Source organism: Zootoca vivipara, chromosome 9 (genome assembly GCF_963506605.1).
Source record: "Zootoca vivipara chromosome 9, rZooViv1.1, whole genome shotgun sequence".
Taxonomy (NCBI): domain Eukaryota; kingdom Metazoa; phylum Chordata; class Lepidosauria; order Squamata; family Lacertidae; genus Zootoca; species Zootoca vivipara.
Window position 1 is genome coordinate 71,548,363 of NC_083284.1, and position 24,031 is coordinate 71,572,393.

A 24,031-nucleotide genomic window follows, 5' to 3' on the forward strand; every position below is an offset into this window, starting at 1 on the left:
AGTTGCTGAGACTGAAAGCCCCTGCCTCCCCATGTCACGGTCCGGTCGGCGGGCGGTTGAAGCCCTGGCTGAGGACGTCAGGACCAGAGGCAAGATGGTGGTGTAGAAGCAGGAACAGGTGCAGGACTGAGGGTCCAGCAGCAGGCAGTTGCAGGGTCAAGGAGCAAGGCAGAGGTGAAGACAAAGGTCTGGGAGTCAAGGAGCAAGGCGTCGGCAAGGCAAGGGTCCAAGGAGCAAGGTGTCAGCAAGTCAAGGGTCCAAGGAGCAAGGCATCGGGCAAGGCAAGGGTCCAAGGGGCAAGGAGCAAGAGGCCAGATGCAACAAGGCAGGGATAGCGTTGCTGTGGCAAAGAGCTGAAGGGAAATGCTGAGCTTTTATCCCTCCCAGCTCCTGCCACCAGGTGCAGTGAGATATCAAGTGGTCTCACCTGAGTGGTCACTCCTTGCCTCTCCAGCACAAGCTGAGGCAGGCCCCAGTCCTGCAAAGCACTACAGGTCCCAGAGCCTGACTCCTGCCCATACTCCTCACACCCCACTGCTGTCTTAAGTCTCCTCCTTTTCAGGGCTTTCCCCAAGTAATCGGAGACTGTGCCTCCGTGAAGCTAACCTCTCCTCCGCTCTCTTCTTGCCTCTCCTGCCCTCCTCTCCTGCTTCAGCTTCAGCTTCTGACACCCATTTCTTGTCTTCTCCGTCTGACCACTCATTGTCTTCCCACTGCCACTCCCTGGGCTCTGGGCCTTCTTCCCTTGGGGTCCCCCAGCTGGTTCCTCCCACCATTCCTCTGCATCCAACCAGTTCATGACATACCCTGTTTCCCCTTTTTTAAATACGTAGTCATAAAGTAAGCCATGGCAGGGTTTTTAAGCATTTGAGAAATATAAGACATACCCGGAAAATAAGCCATACTTCTGTGCCGTGGAAACCAACCCCCACAGGCACCCCTACTCACAGAGTCACTCCATGCGGCCAGCACTGCAGGAGCGCAATCAGCTGTGAAGCGGCGCTCCAAGAGCTCCGCTTAACAGCTGATCGCGCTCCCGCCTTGCTGGCTGCATCCCCGCGCTCCGCCTTCTCGTCCACTGCTGTCTCTGCCGCTTCCGTGCTTGCCACCACCGCTGGGCTCACTGCTTCTTCCTTGCCTGGCCTGGCCAAGGAGCTTGGAGTGCCCTGCAGCGGCGGGTGGAGCACCTGAGCCAGCGGCCTCCGCCTGGCCCAGCCAAGGATGCCTGCCGCCCCGGTGGCTGCTGCAGCGCCGAGCACTCAAGAGCCCAGCAGCGCCCTGAGCCGTAAAAACCGTACCGGTAATTTAAAAAAATAAGACACCCCACCGAAAGTAAGCCACCCAGTGTTTTTTTGAGGGAAAAAAGTTATGAGACGGTGTCTTTAAAAAGGGGAAACACGGCACACTCTATAATTAAGTTGTGAAGAGGATGTCCATAGGTCAGTGGCAGAGCATCTGCTTTGCATGCAGAAGGTCCTGAGTTCAATCCCCAGTGGCACCTCCAGGTAGGACTCCCTGGAGCACTGCTGTCAGCCGGTGCAGATGGTTTTGCTCAGAGTAGTCCTGTTGAAGTTAATGGGCCTAACTTGGCCATGGTGATTAGTTTCAATTTTGAATGTGGCCCACTGCTACTGAGTGAGATGGGCCCAGCGGCTGGGCCCAAATCAAGGCAGCATCCTGCAGACTACTGCTTGTAGGCCAGCGGATGGACCAGCACAGAGGTTTGTGGGGTTAGAACAGCCATAGGCAAACTCAGCCCTCCAGATGTTTTGAGACTACAATTCCTATCATCCCTGACCACTGGTCCTCTTAGCTAGGGATGATGGGAGTTGTAGTCCCAAAACATCTGGAGGGCCAAGTTTGCCTATGCCTGGGTTAGAAGCAAATAAGTGAGCAAGCAAGCAAGCGAGTGAGCTAGCAAGCTAGCAACAAGCAACTCCAGCAATCCTGCAGCTGTGTTTGCTTGCACATATAAGAGACAGTTGTGATTACAGTAAGGGGGAGGGGGGAGATTATTACAGAAGGAAATGAAAGGCTAGTGCCTGAATAGAGGTGGGTTGTGGGCTCTCCATTATTCTCTGCCAGGTTCCTTCCTGCCCTAATCCCCCCCCCTTTGGCTCAGCGTCCTTAGAAAATCTTGATTGCTGCAGAAATTACAGAGGAGTGATAGAATGACTGCTGAATGGGAAAGGACTGAGCCAGCCTCGCTTTGTTAGGCAGCTAATGAGTGGAAGACAGCAGGGGCAAAGCAAAGCGGAGCAGAACATGCACGCGCACACACATTGAAATGAACGTCTTTGTGGAAGAACATTTGTCCGTTCCCACTCACTTCTCCCAGAGGAGGGTTTAGGACAGGGCTAATTGAATTAGGAGCATGTGCAGCATTGCTAGCCAACCTGCCTTGACTTTGTCAGGCAAAAAGTGGGGCGGGGTGTGTGGGGCTGGAGTCATCTGTATCCTTCCAGCCCACCTTGGGCGCCATCTGTGCACTCGGTGTCATTTGCAAGGAGCCTGATCAACTGTTGCATTTTGCATGAGCCTCTTCTTCCCCACGAGGGTCCGCACAAACTGGGGCGTGATTGCCGCCCAGGCAGGCTCACTGCTTTGGATGCCAAGGGCGCTCAGCCAAGGTCAAGGCCTCCCAGCCGAATGAAACGTGACCCGGCTGGTGGAGTTAATAAGGCGCTGGTCAACAAGGGCATCCGCAGGGCATCCCCCTGCCACCATTTGAGCAGATGCTCGCTCTACCATAGAATCATAGAGTTGGAAGAGACCACAAGGGCCATCCAGTCCAACCCCCTGCCAAGCAGGAAACACCATCAAAGCATTCTTGACATATGCCTGTCAAGCCTCTGCTTAAAGACCTCCAAAGAAGGAGACTCCACCACACTTCTTGGCAGCAAATTCCACTGTCGAACAGCTCTTACTGTCAGGAAGTTCTTCCTAACGTTTAGGTGGAATCTTCTTTCTTGTAGTTTGAATCCATTTCTCCGTGTCCGCTTCTCTGGAGCAGCAGAAAACAACCTTTCTCCCTCCTCTAAATGACATCCTTTTATATATTTGAACATGGCGTCACCCCTTAACCTTCTCTTCTCCAGGCTAAACATACCCAGCTCCCTAAGCCGTTCCTCATAAGGCATCGTTTCCAGGCCTTTGACCATTTTGGTTGCCCTCCTCTGGACACGTTCCAGCTTGTCAGTATCCTTCTTGAACTGTGGTGCCCAGAACTGGACACAGTACTCCAGGTGAGGTCTGACCAGAGTAGAATACAGTGGTACTATTACTTCCCTAGATCTAGATGCTATACTCCTATCCTTCTCGCGAGCACAAACTCCAGGGATGGAAGAGGATCTGAGCGAGAGAAGAAGCAGGACAAGTAAAAGGCAGTCCTTCACAAAGCATGTAGTTAAACCCACAGGAGGCAGGGGTAGCTGCCATGGGCAAAGCCAGGATTTGGGTGGGGGGCAGAACCGAGCTATATGCAACACGATTGGCCAGTTCAGTATTTTTATTGATTCCCTTGATTTAGGGGGGCAGATGCCCCCCCACGCCCGTCTGGCTATGCCCATGGGGACCGCGAACCTGGGAGACTTTGAAAGAGGATTGGACGAATTAATGGACAAGAGGGCTATATCATTGGCTACTAACCACGATGACTACGGTATGCTCTGCCGCCAGAGTCAGAGGCAGCCCTAATGAGGCATCACGGCCTCCAGTCACGGAGGCAGGAAGCTCCGAGGGCCACTTTGCCACCAGCCACCCGCAGCGGCCAATTTGGCGAGTTAGGGACGCATTACAAGTAAATGAGTCAGACGCATTTGCTGGGCACGTCAACGAATGCCGAGGGAGCTGGTGGAGATTGGCTCCTTTCAGGAATGATTGAAGTTTTTGCGCGCTCGCTGAATTCGCTCCAATTAGAGAGCCACCCCTGTTTGCTTAAGGACCATCTGCCGAGTGTCGTTTGTTTGCACCGTTGATGAGCTTCAGACAGCAGCTTCATAATTGATCCGTAGGGCCCTGCCAAGGGAGGAGAAGCAGCCGCTCCCAAGCCAAAAGCAGGGTGTCATGCACTCCAACCTTGTCGCTGATCTGGGGCCAACAGTGATAGGAGGATGTGATGGCTTATTCTTTGCAATAAAGCGGTCTGTGCAAGTACATACGTGTGTACTAGAGTTTCCCAAGTCAGACGTGCACACCTTTTAATAGTTGTGTGACAAGCCAGTGTTCACCAACTGATGCTTTTTCTGCTAACTGTTAAAGGCCCAACAGTCCAGCTAGGAAAATCAGCTGGCAATCTTTGAGACCGAACTGAGACCCTAACTTTCTAAATGCAAACTGAACCAAAAAAATTTCCCCTCCCAATTTCCCTCGCATTCTGATTCTCCATTGACCTTGTCTCCCAGTCCTGCAGACCATCACCACCCTGTAGTCCAGCCTCGACAGTTTTCTGCAGAAGTGTCTGATGTTTTTGAATAAAGCTAACGATATTGATGGTTGTCATGATTTGACAATTAATTTTACAATTTTCAAAACAGCATCTTCATCCATACCCAGGTTTCAGGGCTTTGTACATAAAAAAATGCAACTAGTCCTATACAGTTGTACCTTGGTTTAAGAACAGCTTAGTTTATGAACAACTTTGATTAAGAACGCTGCAAACCTGGAAGTAGGTGTTTTGGTTTGTGAACTTAGCCTTGGAATAAGAACATGTTTTGCTTCCTGTTGAGTGTGTTCCATTTGTAAACTGAGTCCCCTGCCGCTGTGGGAAAGCATGCTTTGGTTTAAGAACGCTTTGGTTTAAGAACGGACTTCCAGAACGGATTAAGTTCATAAACCAAGGTATCACTGTAATACAAAATATTAGGCATTATCCATGCAATAATTAGCATTGTAATGTTCTACACTTCTTATTGCGCAGAGGCCAGACCTGTTTTTGACATCATCCACCACAGATGGCCTTCCTGTCCTGGATCCAGAACTGGTGGGGCAGCTGGGGACCATCAAGGAGCCCTGGACAAGTATGGTGCCCCGAAAAGAGGTGAGTGACCCCCTTTCCTTGAGCTACGTGAGATATGGGAAGGTCTAGCAGCCGGGCTACAGAGCTGTATTTCCCTTGAAGTTAGAAATCGCTGGGAACTTGTGGTGCCTTTGCAACATCTGGTGATTTGCAAGTACAAAAGCAGAGCACATGGAAAGTAAGCACACTCCTGAAGCGAGCAGCTCGACTGCTAGAACGGCGTCAATTTATATTTTTTATTTTTGCAATAATTTTTATTAAGGTGTTCAGCCCTGCAATACAATATGAAAAAGGGAAAGAGATACTAAAAGAGGAAAACAGAAGCAAACAAACAGCAGGGAGAGGATTAAGTACATACATCTGAGGCAGTGGACTCATCTGGAAAATATATATTCCAGGAGAGGTGACAAGAGCTTATTTCTGCAATTGAGCGTGGTGGCAACTGATGTAGGTGCCTTTTTTCCCCCTCAGGGGGTGGGTGGGTGTGGACGGGTGGGTGGATGGATGGACGGACAGACGGACGTGGGATGGGAAGACCTGCACTGTTTTGTGGCCCTGCCTCTTTCCTTTGCTTCTTTGGATTTGGCGGCCATTTTCTCTTGTGCCATGAACCTCACAGCAGCCATTTTTGACTGGCACCCATGGCACTTTCTCAGAATTCCAAATGTGCCCACTCCCCCCCCCCAAAAAAAAGAGTTGGATGAAGAGTGAATGCAGAGTTCTTTTCAGGGGCAGGGGCAGCACACACACATGCTTCTCCACCAACGGCCTGAACAAGGTCTATCTTGTTTCTAGAAACTCAAATCTCCATTGCAGGCCAGGTGAAATATACTCGGAGTCGAGAGTGAATTTCATGCTCTTTATTCAGCTCTTAGTCATCAAGGAGAAGAAGAGAAGAAGAATGCCCTTTCCCCCAAACCATCTGCTCATATACATTATTTACACAATGGGCTTTGCGTGATTGGCTACTTCAGGGCTACACCTGTGGGCCAATCAGTTTGTGGATTGACTTCTGCCAGCAGCCTGATTGGCTGCTCCTGCAGACCACTCAGGTTGCGGATTCACTTCTGCCAGCCGCCTGATTGGCTGCTCCTGCAGGCCAATCAGGTTGCGGATTCACTTCCACCTGGAGTTGGATTGGGTGGCTCCTGCGGACCAATCAGACTGCTGATTCTGGTTCCTATTGTTCTATGATTCAGCTCAGTACATAACACCAGGCATTGGGAGTACAGCCATGGGTCTTCATCACTGGGCATGTGTCAAGGTCCACATTCCTCTGTGGGGCCCACAGTTGACTCTGTGCACCTCCCAGCATTCCTCCTCCCCATCTGTTCACCCGCCCTTTCAAAGCATAAGAGCATAAGCAGAGCCCTGCTGGATCAGGCCCATGGTCCACCTAGTCCAGCCTCCTGTTCTCACAGGGGCCAACCAGATGCCCATTGTGGGAAACCAGCAAGTAAAAGAGGAGCACAAGAGCCTTCTTCTCTTCCAGCAAGTGCTATTCGGAAGCACTGCTACCTGTGTCCACGGAGACACAGCAGAGCTACCGTGACTGATAGGCGTTGGTCACAGAATCCAAGAAACACAGAATTACAGAGCTCTAAAGCTGGAAGGTCCCCCCAAGGCTCACCTAGCCCAACCCCACTGCAAAATAGGGAACAGGGAAAGACACTATGACAGGTGGCCCTCCAAACTGCATCAAAACCTCTAGGGAAGAGGAGTCCACTGCCACCTTCAACAGCCCCCTCCTCCATGAGTTTGTCCAAACCTCTTCTAAAGCCTTCTAGGTTGGTGGCCCTCCCTGCCTCCTGCAGGAGCGAGTTCCACAGTTTAACTCTCGGCTGCGTAAAGAAGGACTTGCTTTTCTCTCTCCTGATAATAGAATTTGAGAGGAGATGAAGCAGGTTCCTCTAACTTGCTGCCCACTCTGCCTTGGTGGGGTTGGGGGAGCTGTGTGTTTTGGTTCATGGGGAGCGGAGGGCAAAAAAACGGAGGAAGCAAAGGGAGAGTTGGGAGGGGTCCTTTCTCTGGAGGAGGGACCTGATCAAGCCCCCCCCCCCAAAAAAAAACCCCGCTGGAATTGACAACCGATAGCAGGTATTGTGTACTCTGACCCCATTAAAAAGAAACAGCAGCCCCATGGCTGGCTGTATGAGTTTCAAGGCTTCCGGCACAATAAAGAGGATTGAGTTCTGAATCCATTTAGCTAATTCTTTGCTATTACAGCTGCATTAGTCTTTAGACCCCAGGCTTTCCCCAGAACTCATATCTTTCAGGACTGTGAATATATGGCTGACTTCAGCAAACCTGGGGGATTGATAAAATCGTTACTAGTGCCTCAGTCTCGCACCCTTCATCTGTCTGGATTTTTTAAAAAAAAAAAAAAAGAAATAAAACAGCATGCCATTTAAATCTGGTTATTAAATGCCCAGGAAGAGGAACAAAGGGTGCAATGGCAACAGCTACATTTTTAAAAAACACTTTAAAAATGGGGAATTTACACACAGCAGAATTTGACGTTTTTGCATCCTTGGCCCAGATGTTCCAGAGCAGCCACAGATCTGGATTTGCCACAGATGCTCTGCAAACATTGCCCTAACAAATGTGTTTGTGAAGAGAGAGAATGAAATAGTATTATTATGGCGATTATTTTAATTTGTTACTCCCCTTTCATCCTAAAGTCTCAGGGCAGGCTGCAATAATTTCAAGTAAACATCAAATAAAAATGACAATAATGTCTAATGAACAGTGTATCAGAAGAAGTGTGCATGCACACGAAAGCTCATACCTATGGTAAACTTAGTTGGTCTCTAAGGTGCTACTGGAAGGATTTTTTAATTTTGTTTTGACTGCGTCAGACCAACACGGCTACCTACCTGTAACTAATGAAATGTAGCAGTTCATACAATAGCTTATATTGTATTTAGCTTTTCAGTCCTTCTGCATTATAAAACTTCAGGATAAGGATAGTGAAAGCATGGGTATTGGATGTGTGTGTATTGGTTTTGTGTGTGAGAGAGGGGGGAGAGAGAGAGAGAGAGAGAGAGAACATGCACATGATCCTCGCCATTTCTCCTCCAAAGCTTCTGCTAGCCTCCCGGCCACCTGGAAGCACAAGAAATAAAGGGATGAAACAGTTACTTACATCCCTCTCCAAATGGCTATTAGCAACGTGTGTGTGTGTGTGTGTGTGTGTGTGTGTGTGTGTGCGCGCACACACACACACACACACACACACACACACTCACGGGTATTTAGATCAGGAAAAACAATGCAGCTAAATTGGAGCCTCCTGCCCCAGTGGCTCCACAAAGTTAACAGCAGGTCTAGAGGGTGTTAAGCACCCCTCCTTCAGAGCCCCTTCCCCATATTTAAGGCAGCAGTGTGAGGCTGTTACTGACTTTTTCCTCCCACTGCTTTGATTGAATACTTTAAAATCTTATAAAACCATGCAGAAGATTCCTTAATAAGCTATGTGTCAATGGAGCTTGTTTCTAGAACCATTTTGGATATCTGCATTAAGTTACGCAACTGTGTGAAGCTTCAGGGTGGTAGATGTAAATAGAGAGATTATTTCGGTGGGTTTCCCCCATTATATCTGGTTTTGTGTGTTCTTCTTTCTGCCCCCAAAACATGATTTCTCTATAATGCAGAAACTAATGCTTGCATCTGCAACGTGTTAATTTAAGCAATGGACTTATTGTAATGCAAAACAGCAGCAGCACTGTTTTGTCTTCACAAAGAAACATATTTTTAATGCTGCAGGGGAATTTGTATGGGTTTAGTGCATCCTGCTACCTTCATTGTGATGCTGCCGCATGCTCACTAACCACTGGCTCTCTCTCTCTGCTTGCGCAACAAGCCCATCCATGGATTTGGGTTCTCATTCCACATGCCGGAACAAAGCTGGCAATAAAATGCAAGAAGCTATTTTTTGCTCTCCCTGTCCCCAGCATACAAATATCCAAACCCCACTGACTCAATCTACTGAACCTCTTTGCTTTGATGTTCATTGCTGTATGGAGTTACCACGGCTTAATAGAAAAAACACACAATAAACGACTCGATGCATCGTGGCTGGACAGGAACCAGCCCAGCAAATGCTATGTGAGCGAGTGGCGCTCGAGCAGGGGCCCTGCAGCCTAGTGGGTGGGGAAGCCTTCTGAGTAAAGGTAAAGGACCCCTGACAGTTAAGTCCAGTCGCGAACGACTCTGGGGTTGCGGTGCTCATCTCACTTTACTGGCCGAGGGAGCCGGCGTTTGTTCGCAGATAGGTTTTCCAGGTCATGTGGCCAGCACGACTAAGCCGCTTCTGGAGAAACCAGAACAGCGCATGTGGAAACGCCATTTACCTTCCTGGCGGAGTGATACCTATTTATCTACTTGCACTTTGACGTGCTTTCAAACTGCTAGGTTGGCAGGAGCAGGGACCGAGCAACGGGAGCTCACCCCGTCGCGGGGATTTGAACCGCCAACCTTCCGATCGGCAAGCCCTGGGCTCTGTGGTTTAGACCACAGTGCCACCCGCGTCCCTGCCTTCTGAGTGATTCAGAGCAATTGGAAAGTCGGGGCTGAAAGAGATGGTTTTGTGCTCTAGGGTTGATTGAAGGAAGATGTTCATCTAAAGCAGTACAGGGGGTTGCGGTTGACTGTGTCCTTGATCTCCGATGATGCCAAAGGCAGCAATGCCTCTGAATACCAGTTGGTGGGAAAGGCAGGAGGGGAGAGGGCTCTGGTGCTCAGGTTGTGCTTGAAGCATCTGGGTGGCCCCTGCAAGAACAGGATGCTGGACTGGGTGGGCCATTGGCCCAATACCTCAGAGCTATTCTTGGGGCTTTTTCTCAGCCAGAGCTCACTGGAACTCAGTTCTGGCCCCTCTCAGGTGGGCGCCATTGCCATTCCAAGAGAATGGTGAGTTCTGACTCCTCTTTTTCTAGAAAAATAGCACTGGCTCTTCTTGTGTCAAGAATGCCACCCTTCAGTCTGGAAACGGTCCTTTACCCCTGCTTGCATCCCTTAGGTCTGGGGTGGGGAGCCTGTGCTGGACTCCAGCGGCCGTCCCTGCCCATTGGCCATGATGGCTGAGGCTGACGGGAGCGTTGAGAGGACGACAAGCTACCCATCCCTGCCTTAGCCAAACTCATCAGAAATGACTTGGGGACTCTGAAAAGAAGGAATAATGTGAGGGTTTTCCCAGAGGAAGCCTGCTTTGCTGTTGCTGGGTTTATTTTCTCACGTGGCCAAAGCTGAAGACAGACACTTTTATTACATGGCTAGAATTGCAGCGGGTGTCTTAAATGTATCATGGGCTGTAAATGGTATCCCAGCCCAGGACCAGGTGGCCGGGGTGGGGGGGTGGGAAGCCATTACAAACTACCCAGGCCTGAAGGGCCAAAAGAGGTCCCATGTATCTTGCCCCTATTTATGTATTTCTTAACAAAATACGTATTTCTTGTTCAGTGCACACACCGTTCTGAATAACAGTTTGTGAACTTGGGCTGACAACCAAGCATTTCAGATCGTTTCCGGCTCTGTACAAATGTTTGCTTCCACACAAACAGTACGGTGGTGCATTTGTATGTTTTTGTAAGCAAAGTCGCCATGTGATACATATTGTGTGGTATTACAAGTTTCATGTTTAAAGTGTATGGCTAGTTCAGCTTATATTGTAGCTATTAGTCATTAGGATCTTAATATTTTCAACAGGTATGCATATTTTCATATTTATTATTAACATGAACACGATATTGCACATTTATTTTGTCTCCCGCGTAAATATTTTTAGCTAATCTGTCCTTGCTGGGGGGGGGGGGAAATGAAACATTTTCCCCTGGGGTCCAGACCTGCTCTTGGCAGCTGTGTCCTAGCCGACACGAATCTCAACACTGTGAATGCAGAGAAGTAGGACGGTTTGCAAGGCCCTCAGCCTTGCACATGCGAAGCTGGGTTCATGTCATTTTTTTGGAGAAATGCATTGTATTCTGGGCATGGCAAATGAGGTTCATCGTGAGCTGCAATCTTTCCTGACTCTTCCAACTTTCCTCTTGTGAGCTGAATCGCAGATCGCAGTTTGCATTTGTGATAGAAAACGTTGCTGATCTTGCCAGCTGTTAGGAGCAAGAGACAAGAGGCAGAAGGAGAAAAGCAGCTGGTGTGCGAATCTGGCTCTGGGGAGAGTTTTCACACATGTCACTCCAAGCACCTTTCAGCTGCACTCACACTTGTCTGTTTGTATGTGTGAATGTTGGCATTGGGGAGAGAGAAAGTGGAATGAGCCTTTGATCAAGGTGCATTTTAGCCAATGTAGGTTTTATTATAAAATGCATTCAACACACAGCAGCAGCCACCAAAGCCCAGAGCCTGAACTTCTAGTAACAAATTCAGCTGGTGCATACTGATGGGTTGGAGTCCCTATGGAGGAAAAGGAGGAGGAGCTACCAATATTCTTTGGAGGGACCCAGTAGCTTCAGAACCATAAGTAAGAAGGAGGGAAAGCAAATTCATTCCCACCCACCCCCCAAAAGTCAGTGAGGACTGAGCCTACTCAATAGCCACGGAATGATGACTATCAGCTGGAAAGGGAGGAAATTTATGGCAAAGGAAACATACATTAGCATCAAATGTGTGCAAAAATGCATGTTTAAGCTGAAAGAAAGAAAGAAAGAAAGAAAGAAAGAAAGAAGGAAGGAAGGAAGGAAGGAAGGAAGGAAGGAAGGAAGGAAGGAAGGAAGGAAGGAAGGAAGGAAGGAAGGAAGGAAGGAAAACCATAAACATACGCAGTAATGGGGTGAACATGACTAGAATGTGTGACATCCACATTCCCAGACTGTACTCTGTACTTTTAACCTGTCAGTCTTCTCTCTCATCAAGATTCACTAGCCAAAAGCTCCTCACTCTGCATACTGAAGGGTTTCAATAACTTCCTCATTTGGACGAGGGATGGGAGAATACTAGCAGTTCCAGTTCCTCTCAATTTCTCATTTTCCCACTCACACACTTCCCCACATCCATTCGCAATTTTTTAAAAGGTCCTCATGAAAATTCATCAGCATTTTCATGCAAATTTCTCCTAATAGGCACATTTTGCCTATTAGGGGGGAAAAAAACCATATACACATTTTGCAAAGCAGGTTCCCCTGATATAATGCCTTTTTTCTATGTTACCTTTTCTTTGTGAGCTTCACTAATAGATGCCTCTTTATTCACTCTTTGCCCCCAGCATAGGCTCTTTTGTATGCATTACATGGCTAGAGGACTCCACTGTAAAATTCAGAGAAGGGCCAATTTAGAAGGACGTTTCTATGTTTCAGTCTGCGTGTTGTTTCGGGAAGTGTATATTAGGCAAATTCACCTTTCAGGACACACTGAATCGGCTTTCTCCCTAACTCAGATGAGTATCCGTACCCTCCAAGTGCCATGATTTTTCTGTCACAAAATTCCTAAATCGTGCCTTCTGACTTGATCCTAGGGCGCCTCGATTTCCCCTGGCCAGCAGACAGAGGTCACCGCTGCAGCTCCTGGAGTGGCAGCTTTGGGAAGGAGGCAGGTGGGCTCTAGGACCCTGCTAGTGGTCTCACACCTTCTGACCCCTCCTCTTGCTGCTTTCTTCAGGCGATGGAGATGGGGCTTGCCCAGCCAGGGTGCCCCCTGCCTCCTGAAGGCAAATAGGAATTAATGGGGGCCCAGAAGGCCTCTGCAATCCCTGCCCTGCAGGGTGGAGCACCGTTGCCATGCAGTATGGAAGTCATTCGAGCTCTTCCTGCTCTAGGGCTGGGATCCCATCCTCTCCCCACAGTCCTGCCTTCACCCACAACAGGACGTTGCCGCAGTACTCAGTCTTTGCAGCTTCCCTGGATGCCACACACATATAGGTCTGTTCTGCACGGGTCCATTGTCAGATGGAAACTGAAAACATTTGACAGGTGACATGGCCAGGCCAGCCTGGGTGAGTGGAGAGGGTCGAGATCTTTTATCTCAAGTTCCATTCCCCACTTTTCCTGCCTTGGGTTTCTGCCTTCAGCCTGCTTTCAGGGCAGGGCATAAGGCACTTGGGGACTTTTCCTCCTTTCTAAAGTCACACATCTATTCTACAACTGGAGCAAACCCACCATTTACAGGCGTCAGTATTCCTGGCTCATCTCACGTAATAGTAACCTACTGGGGGCTTTTCCAATTTGGAAGAAGGTATAGCAAGATCCTGCAAGTCTTGCCACTGGTGCCGCCTCTCTGCCAAACTAGGGATTGTCAAGAGCAGTCCAGGCAAGAGGCTGTGAAAGTCAGGGTGGCTCCAAGGGGGATGTAGGATCTTTTCTGCTTGACATCCATCTGCAGTTGTTATAGTGCCATCTAGTGCCATTTAGAATCAATGTGTGTGGGCCCCGGCAGGCCTGAGCATTCAGCAAAGAGCATCCGCCTCCCTGCTCCGTTCAGGCATTTGTTCTGACATGCAATGCTAGTCCTGTGCAGGAGGGAGCAAGGAGAGCTGCTGCCACCTTCGTCTCCGGACTACAGGCTGCCCATGGTCTCCCATGGCGGCTGGCCGCTGTGAGAACAGGAGGTTGGACTAGGTGGGCCACTGACCTGATCCAGCAGCCAGGCCCTTCTTATCCTCCCTGTATTTTCCTGACAAAATGCATTTGTCATGCTTCAATTCTGTGCTTTTATGTGTGATTGAAGAGGCTTCTTACCAGGGATTTTGACCCCCTTCCAGCTCTAATCATTCCTATTGTTGCTCTGAGCTAGAATTGGCTCCTGTTTCGGGGCCAGAGCAACCGAGCAAAGCCAATTTGGCGAGGAGGACAATGGAAGCTAATGCATTTCGTGGTGCTGGATTGCACCAATCTTTCTCCAAGCTTCTCTGCATTACAGCCCTTAATCCTCTGCGATTAGCTGCCACCTGCCGCAAGGCTTGTTATTACCAAGGTAGAATTTTGAGGCTGATCCCTTTTTGCTGGCTTTCGATAAATGGCACTTTGAAGAAGGGTGGCTGAGTAAGACGATCTGAGAGGAGAGTCAGAAAAAAGGGGGATGGGGGAAGGCTGCAAACCCCTCAGCTTGAGGGGTGGGTGTCACTAAGGCTGTCATTCTGTGGACACATAGGAATATAGGAATCTGTGTTGCAGGGGTTGGACTAGATGACCCTCAGGGTTCTTTCCAGCTCTTCTATCTATGATTCTATGCTTCTTTGCAGAGTCAGGCCATTGGCTGGCATCCGTTTGTCTTGGGAGATAACAGAGGAGTGCACCTTTTGTTTTGTTTTTAAAAGACATTTTATTAAATTTTCCAATTAAACACATTTAAACAATAACAAAACAAACAATAACAAACACAACATCACATAAACATAATAAACACAGAATTTTTTTTTATTACAATTTTCTTTGCTCTGCTGAGCTTTGACTTCCCTCCCTCCCCCCAGTCGGTTTTTTTGTCCATTCCTGTTTGCAGTTTCTTTGTTCCTTCTATCTAAAGTCAATTCGTAGGATTTATTTCAGTCCTGCAAGTGTCTTTAAACTTCTACAGTTCTTCTCCATATAATCCACAAATTTACTCCAGTCCTTTTGGAACTTTGACTCCCCCTCTCTCGGATCCTGCTAGTCAGTCTTGCTAGTTCCGCATAGTCCATCATTTTTTTCTGCCACTCTTCAATCGTCGGTAACTCCTGAGTTTTCCATTTGGGGGCTAACAAAGTCCTAGCCGCGGTTGTCGCATACATAAATAATACTTGATCTTCTTTCACAATCTCCTGTCCTAATAGAAAAGCTTCAGGTTTTTGGGGGAAGGTATATTTAAGAGGAGTGCACCTTTTGGAGTGAGGTCAGGCTGTTGGAAGTTTGCAGTACCTGTTGTAGTTGTAGAGCTCTGCGCTCCTTCCATTTCTCCTCTGGTCACTGCTAGGGATACATGACTGCCTATCTCTAGGCTCTGTGGTCATCTGCAAATGATTCCCACATTGCAGGGTTGATATTGCCAGCCTTCATGTCGTGGTTGCAGCCATCTTTGTAGTGCAGAGAATTTGCCCTGTGGAGAACTTTCTTGGGAATCCTGCCATCTTCCATTCTGTGGGCGTGACCAAGCCAGTGTAGAAGTCGCTGAGACAGGAGTGCAGACATCCTGGGATTGTGGGTTTAGAAGAGCACATCTTTGTTTTGACTTCTGTCCTGCCAGGTGATACCCCAAATCCTCCTGACACAGTGCATGTGGAAGGCGTTGAGGCGTCGCTCGTGACGGTTGTAAGTTGCCCACGACTCACTCCCATAAAGCAGCGTGTTCAACACATAAGCCTAGTAGACCTTCATCTTGGTATTGGCCATTGGCATCATATTTTCCCATACCCTTTTGGAGAAGTGATTGTCAAAGCTGCCTTACCAATGAGCTTGTCCGGCTCATCGATGGTGGAGAGATTGCTGGTTATGCTGGGACCCTTGGTAGAGAGCATTGTCTACCACCTCAAACATGTGATCACCAGTGCTGATGTGTGGAGTGCTGGCAACGTCCTGACCCAAGATGTTGGTCATTGTCAGGCCAAACTCCCTGTAAGCTTAGCAAAACAGTTGATGAGTCTCCGTAGTGATGAATTTTGGAGTGTGCTATCAAGACTGCGTCATCTGCAAACAACATATCTTGGATAAGGATCTGCCACGCTTTCGTCTTGGCGCAGAGACGTGCCAGGCTGAAACAGACCCCCGCCACTCCTCAAATGAAAGTCCACACCATCTTCAGTTGAGTTGAACGCCATAGGAGAGCAACGGGGAGAAGAATATCCCAACGGGTGTTGCAGCGAGAACACAGCCGTGCTTCATGCTGCTCTTTATAGGAAAGGTGCCTGAGGATGAGCTGTTATATTGGACAGCGCCGTACATGTTCTCATGGAAAGACACAATCGCCTAACTCAATCTTGTCGACAGGCAGTGACTTGCTAGGGTTTCACACAGAGGTATTTATTTGCCCTTCCTGGAGATGCCAAAGATTGAACCTGGGACCTTCTGCATACAAAGTGTAAGAGCACCAGAAGCTGCTCCATGCACAGTTATGTTCTAGGTTCTTCTAGCTCAGTATTGCCCACACTGACTGGCAGCTGCTGTCTAGGATTTCAACCAGAGAAGCATAAGGACATCAACAGTATCTGCTTTAGAAACCAAGCTTGCTGGATTCATCCACCCTCCTGAGATGACAAGCAGAGGACCCAGTTTTATCCTTTTTTTAAAAAATGATTTTTATTGGTTTTTATTCAAACTAGACAGACAAAACATACAATATAAGCTCTGTCCCTTCAATTTCCCCCCACCCACAGGTCCACCTCTGCCACCGGTAGTGCCCATGGGTGTTGAGCACCGAAGGGGTCCATTGTACGCTGGGTTTGGCCTCCCCCCCTTCCCTCCTCCCTCCTCATCCCCTCCCTGCCACTGAGAGGACATGGCTGGAGGATCTCTGAGGCTTGGTTTTCCCCCAGCTGATTCTTCAACATAACAATCCAATTAGCAATAAGACAATAAAAAGAAAAATGAAAAAAAAGAAAAGGAAAAAGGAAAAAGAAAAAAAACACAAATTCCCAAATCTTATTTTCTTAACATTATAATTGTGACTTCCTCGATTCTCTTCCTCCTGGTTTTCCTAACTTCTCTAATTTATTATGGCGGGTTTTCTATTCTAATTCCAAATCTTATTCTTACAATATTAACTTAATCCTCCTCCTTCTTCGTGCTGTCCTCCCACGGGCCCCCTCCTGCCACAAGAGGATCCCGTAGGGTCCAGCACTTCAAAGGTTCCATTTTTGTGTCTGGGTTTCCTTCCACCCCCTCCCCTCCCCCCAGGACACCCTCAGTTTTATCCTTTGTGGGCGAGATTTCTACTAACCCTGATGCCTACGATCTCCCTCCTCAACAGGAGGCAATAAACTTCTGGATGCCAGGTGATGGGTGCCCCATAGCTGGGGGTGCTGTTGTACACAGTTTTTCTCCCTCCCCCCCTCTCAACACTAGAACTCAATGTGGACCTCCAGTGAAGCTGAACATTGGACATGTCAGGAGAGACAAAAGAAAGCCCTTCTTCACACAGTGCGTGGTTAAACTATGGAACTCGCTCCCACAGGAGGCAGTGATGGCCACAAACTAAGTTGGCTTTAAAACAGGTTTCACAAATTCATGGAGGATGGGGCTAATGCTGGCTATTAGGCATATGCTGCCTCTGCTCTGCCTCCATAGTTGGAGGCAGAAAAGTTTCTGAATACCAGGTGCTGGAAACCACAGGAGGGGAGAGGGCTCTGATGCTTGAATCCTGCTTGCAAGCATCCCATTGAGGCATCTGGTTGGCCACTGTGAGAAGAGGATGCTAGATTAGGTGGGCCATTGGCCTGATCCAGCAGGCTGTTCTTATGGAAGAGGGTGTGGGATGGAACACTGGGGCAGACAAGTCACAACAGTTCCTAGAGTGTCCACTAACAGGAACTCACCTGGAGGGACACCTGATTAAGTTCCTGTTGCTCCAGATATGTAGATGAGATGGATTAGCTGGGACAAAAGCCCCTAGCCAGCAGCCATTCTCTCTCTTAGCCTTCTCTCCTTCGATGGGAACACATCTCCAGAGAATCTCTAGTTAGGATGGTTCTCCCTCTTGGCCTGCAGCCAAGAGAGAGACCAGATGGAGCCTTACTTTACTAAGTAGTCTCCACATGTATATATCTGTAACTTTTCTAAGCAAGCCTGCCTTTCTGAGATTATGCTGTTAACTCAGGATGAACCTGTAAGTAAACTCTATCTTATTTTATAAACACTGTGTTGTGTATTTCTTTTAAGAGGGACAAAGGGGACTTTGCCAGGAAGTATAATATTGTACAGGTTTTAGCAAACCTGAACGCACACGCTTTGCTGCGCACAAAAAGGGAATGTCACTCTGCTGATATTGGAAGCTTGCTAACACAAGCTTGGATAGGATCTATCTAATAATATATCCTAATCCACATCCCTAAGATTCCCACAGAGGGCTCTTGTGCTCTAATCCTGCTTGCTGGTTTCCCACAGGCATCTGGTTGGCCGCTGTGGGAACAGAATGCTGGACTAGAAGAGCCTTTGAACACCTTTCAATTCATGTATTATTAGCTCAGGAAGTTTGGACTGGGTTGATCCAGCAGGCTATGTTCTTTTCTTCTCAAGCACTTAATACCTATTTGGGAACAAAGATGAGACTTGGATTTTGCAGATTCTCCATATATTCCTATGAACTCTGTTGCATATGCTCTCATTCTTCAAGAGCCTGCCTTGGAAATTGGCGGGAGGGGGAGAGAATAGGTCCAGGGCACCTCTGGTAGATGTAACTGAGCTATTGTGCAGCATGGATTAGAAACTGGCTGAATGCTGCCTAGGCAGCAGAGCGCTGCAAAACCTCGTTGTTGCACTTGTCATGGAACAGTTGATTGGTGCCTGATTTACTGTTAATTCTGTAAGCCAAACAGACCTTTTTAAGTGCTAATTAACAGCCCAAACGAAAGGAGCTCATTAGACGATGTTGTAGCTAGCTCACTAACAAGCCCAAATTATTTTGTGCTAATTAGAATTCTGAGCCAAGCAGGGTTTGCCAGCCAAACTGAAGCAGATAGAATATGAGCAGAATATTGTGTATGTGAGAAATGTCATATCTTGGCATATTGAATGGTGAGGGAGAGAGAGATGTCTTTATTTTCTTTTTGCGTCATTAACCCCCAATGGCAAATCGGCATTATCAGTGTTGAATGAAGCACATCCCAGCCTTGTAGTACAAGCTGACCTTATGCACTGAGTAAATGGACAGACTGCCCACCTCGGGCCAGTAAATAAAAACCCGCAAAGACACTATCATTAAAATATATAGGCTCAGTAAACAACTTTCATGGATGGGAGAAAAGGTGGGTAATATTATTGATTAAATTTGTATTGCGCCCTTCATCTGCAGATCCCAGGGCTGTTCACGACATTAAATAACAGTATAAAAACCACAAAATACATAGTAAAAATAAGAACAACAAGCCAATAATCCCCCCTCCCACAACACATTGAAAAGGGCATCAGATGTCAATCAGCCAAAGGCATGGTTGAAAAGGAACGTTTTTGCCTGGTGCTTAAATGTATATAATGAAGGCACCAACTGTATATCCCTGTGGGGAGAGCATTCCACAAATGGGGAGCCACTGCAGAAAAGACCCATTTTTGAGTTGCCACCCTCTGGACCTCTTGTTGAGAAAGCACATAAAGAAGGGCCTCCGATGATTTTTGCAGAGTCTGGGTTGGTTTATATGGGAAGAGGCGGTCCTTGAAGTATTGTGCTCCTGAGCCGTTTAAGGTTTTATAGGTCAAAAGCAGCACTTTGAATTGGGCCCAGAAGCTAATTGGACCAGGATTGGTGCAACCTGGCCGCCAAATTCTGCACCAGCTGAAGCTTCCAAGCCATCTTCAGAGACAGCCATACATATAATGTATTGTAGTAATCCAACCTATTGGTTACCAGAGCATAGACAACAGAAGTTTTGGACTCACAGCTGTCCATGGAGGCACAGGTTAATTCTGTGTCCAGGGCGGCTGTCCACCAGCTCCATCTGGTATGCAGGCTGAGACCCTACTTGCCTGCAGACTGTCTCACCAGGGTGGTGCATGCTCTAGTTATCTCCGGCTTGAACTACTGCAATGCGCTCTACATGGGGCTACCTTTGAAGGTGACCCGGAAACTGCAATTAATCCAGAATGCGGCAGCTTGACTGGTGACTGGGAGTGGCCGCCGAGACCACATAACACCGGTCCTAAGAGACCTACTTTGGCTCCCAGTACATCTCCGAGCACAAAAGTATTGGTGCTGACCTTTAAAGCCCTAAACGGCCTCGGTCCAGTATACCTGAAGGAGTGTCACCCATTGTTCAGCCCGGACACTGAGATCCAGCGCCGAGGGCCTTCTGGCGGTTCCCTCACTGCGAGAAGCAAAGTTACAGGGAACCAGGCAGAGGGCCTTCTTGGTAGTGGCACCCACCCTGTGGAATGCCCTCCCATCAGAGGTGAAAGAGATAAACCACTACCTGACATTTAGAAAAGACCTAAAGGCAGCCCTGTTTAGGGAAGTTTTTAATCTGTGATATTTTAATGTATTTTGGTATTTGTTGGAAGCCTCCCAGAGTGGCGGTGGAAACCCATCCAGATGGGCGGGGTATAAATAATAAATAATAATCATAAAAGTTAGGCTATCCCTGTTTAGATGGGGGGCATCTGGGCCACCAATTGAAGCTGATGGAAGGCACTCTGAGGCCACCTAAGCCTCAGGTGACAGCAAAGGATCCAGAAGTACCCCAAACTGCATACCTGTTCCCTCAGAGGGAGTGTAACCCCATTAAGAGCAGGCAACCTCCCAGCCATCCAACCTAGGGAACTGCCCACCCAGTGCCTCAGTGACGAATGCCATCATTCAGGACAACCAAAGCAGTTTGTGTGCCAAAACTGGGCCTTAACACTGATTGAAACGGATCTAGAAAGTCAGTTTCCTCCAAACAAAAGATGTTTATTCGGCTTTACGCCCATCATAAAACACAACACAACAAAATAAATCATATAAAACAGTGGACTCGTACAAGCCACAAATAATATAACACAATTCACAGCTCACAAGGACAAATATTAACAATTCAAAAAGAAAAGGTTATGATTAAAAATTTAGGCACTACGCTAAAATCAATATCTGATGTCATTATAGAAAATTCTTATAACTATAAATAATCTTCTGAAGAAGTGTGCATGCACACGAAAGCTCATACCAAAATAAAAACTTAGTTGGTCTTTAAGGTGCTACTGAAGGAATTTTTTTTATAAATAATCAGCTAACATTCCATTCCGTCTCTTGTACGAGAGGACGGCTGTTAGGAATTTAGCAACCTGTAGAGTAATATAAGGATCCACATCTTGAAGAACCCAGGCAAGCTGTAGGTCAACTGGTTTGTCAGTTTCCTCCAAGAGTGCCTGGATCTGGTCCGCGGCCACCCACTCAAGAACCTCTCCCAGGGAGAGAAAAGCAACTGACTAGCAGCTACTTTTCTGAGTCCAGGGAAGGTTTCTTGAAGAGTGGTTTCACCACTGCCTCCTTCCAGCAAGCAGGGACCACCGTCTCTCGCAAGGAGGCATAAACCACTTCCCTGGTCCAGCCAGCTGTCCACTTCTTGCTAGTTTTTATCAGCCGAGAAGGACAAGGGCCCAGAGTGCCCTGACTGATCCAAGCACCTTGTCCTCATCCTTGAGTCTTACTAACTGAAATTCATCCAACAAAACAGGACAAGACGGTGTTCTGGACACGCCATGAGATTCATCTGCTATAACAGCAGAGTCAAGATCTTTGTGGATGGAACCGATTTTATGCTCAACATGCTTTGCAAACAAGTCACAGCGAGCTACCAACTGTTCTGTCACCTCCTTTGGGCTAGCCTGTAAAAGGCCCAGCACTGCCTAGAAAGAGCTCTGCCGGACAATGAAATGAGAATGCAATGTAGCAAAGAAGGTATACTTTATTGCCTTCCCTCCCACTAGGTAGGTTTGATGATGAGCCCTCACCAATGTCCAGTTGCATTCGACCAGAACTTTCCTTTACCTACGTTTGAGCTGTCTCCAAACTTGTTTCCTTGCCCTAAGCTCTGGGGTATACCAGGAAGCCAAATGTGCTCCACAAAGTGAGAGAGGGCACTCAGGAGCGATCGTGACAACTGCCCAAGCAATTTGGATGTTCCAGAAGTCGGCCCAGCAGGAGTGCCAGCCATTCAGAAAATCCCCCACAACTGTCTGGAAACCCATTGGACCCATCATCCTCAAAAGTTCCCTGCCTCTGCAGAAGGGAAAAGGTGCTGAGAGCCTACATCTCAACAGGAAGCTTTTGGAACCAAAGGGTGAGGCATGGGGGAGAGATTTGGAGGAGGCAGAGAGTGCCATATAGATCTCCCAGGGTTTGTAGACCACAAACTTGACATGAGTCAACAGTGTGATGCAGCAGCTAAAAAAGCCAATGCAATTCTGGGCTGCATCAATGGGAGTATAGCATCTAGATCAAGGGAAGTAATAGTAGCACTGTATTCTGCTCTGGTCAGACCTCACCTGGAGTACTGTGTCCAGTTCTGGGCACCACAGTTCAAGAAGGATACTGACAAGCTGGAACGTGTCCAGAAGAGGGCAACCAAAATGGTCAAAGGCCTGGAAACAATGCCTTATGAGGAACGGCTTAGGGAGCTGGGTATGTTTAGCCTGGAGAAGAGAAGGTTAAGGGGTGATATGATAGCCATGTTCAGATATATACAGTAAAGGGATGTCATATAGAGGAGGGAGAAAGATTGTTTTCTGCTGCTCCAGAGAAGTGGACATGGAGCAATGGATTCAAACTACAAGAAAGAAGATTCCACCTAAACATTAGGAAGAACTTCCTGACAGTAAGAGCTGTTTGACAGTGGAATTTGCTGCCAAGAAGTGTGGTGGAGTCTCCTTCTTTGGAGGTCTTTAAGCAGAGCCTTGACAGGCATATGCATAGCTGCCAAGTTTTCCCTTTTCTCGCGAGGAAGCCTATTCAGCATAAGGGAAAATCCCTTTAAAAAAGGGATAACTTGGCAGCTATGGGCATATGTCAAGAATGCTTTGATGGTGTTTCCTGCTTGGCAGGGGGTTGGACTGGATGGCCCTTGTGGTCTCTTCCAACTCTATGATTCTGTGATTCTTAAAATGCTGCCTGTGATGAACTCTTGCAATTGGCCTTGACCAAATGCAACAGTAAGTAAGTAAGTAAGTAAGTAAGTAAGTAAGTAAGTAAGTAAGTAAGTAAGTAAGTAAATACAACAACAGCAGCAGCAGCAACAGCAACAGCAACAACATAAAGAAAGGCAATGTGATTCTTGGCTGCATCAACAAAAATCTAAATCAAGGGAAGTAATAGTACTGCAATATTCTGCCTTGTTTGGACCCCACCTGGAGTCCTTTGCTCTGTTCTGGACATCACAGCTTAAGAAGGATATTGACATGCACAGAGGAGGGCAAAGTTGCAGGAAGGTCTGGAAACCAAGCCTTATGGGGAACAGTTGAGGGAGTTGGCCATTTTTAGCCTGGATAAGAGAAGACAGGTGATATGATGGCCATCTTCTGAACTCTGGGAAGCCAAGACTTATTTTTAGGTATTTTATTAAATTTATCCATGTAACCCAAGTAACAAAATAGAATTTCATGAGACTTTAAAACTGAGCCAAACTGAACCAAGGCTACAACGGGATGGTACATTCACAAGAAGAAATGATAAAGCTGGCTATCAGGATGTTTGAGGCAAGTGGAGAGCACCATCGTAAGAAATGAAGACAGCAAGTGTGGTGTACATGAATTACAAGATACAGTATAAGAGAAAGGGAAAGGGACCCCTGATCATTAGGTCCAGTCGCAGATGACTCTGGGGTTGCGGCGCTCATCTCGCTTTACTGGCTGAGGGAGCCAGCGTACAGCTTCCGGGTCATGTGGCCATCATGACTAAGCCGCTTCTGGTGAACCAGAGCCACACATGAAAATGCCACATAAACATATGACTTAAACCATCAGAGGCCCAAGGACTACCAAGAATAAAAGACTCTATATTACAACAATAGCATTTTTCAACCAATTATAAGTTATTTATCCCAAAAAATTTGTGGAGGAGATAAATTGTGTTTTTTATTTATTCAATAAAAATCCACAAAAGAGGTTGCCTTTTTCGTTCTTTCAAAAAACAGATGCACCAGTTAAGTTGTTCATGTAATGCAATTTTCCATATAAAAATTCCTTCAGTAGCACCTTAAAGACCAACTAAGTTTTTATTTTGGTATGAGCTTTCGTGTGCATGCACACTTCTTCAGATACACTGGAAACAGAAGTGTCAGACCCTTATATATATATACAGAGGGTGGTGGGAATGGGTGGGAATGGGTGATGGGCTGATGGGAGTGGTAAACCTGTGGGTGGCTATTAACGGCTGCTGATGGCTGCAATTAGTCCTGGAGGGGGGGGGGACAAGGGC

General features: G+C 47.5%; 1 protein-coding gene across 4 annotated transcripts in view; it reads left to right on the plus strand.

Annotated features, from left to right (window-relative positions):
* CCDC33 (coiled-coil domain containing 33) overlaps positions 1–24,031 on the plus strand; it is a 187,634-nt gene that overhangs the window by 114,407 nt on the left and 49,196 nt on the right. For all 4 annotated transcript variants that reach the window (XR_009558188.1, XM_060279001.1, XM_060278999.1 and 1 more), the window contains exon 13: positions 4,919–5,038. Coding sequence is in view for 3 of the 4 variants with exons in the window: in XM_060279001.1 (XP_060134984.1) it covers positions 4,919–5,038 (120 nt within the window). In the remaining variant the exon portion in view is untranslated. The remainder of the gene's footprint in view (positions 1–4,918; positions 5,039–24,031) is intronic.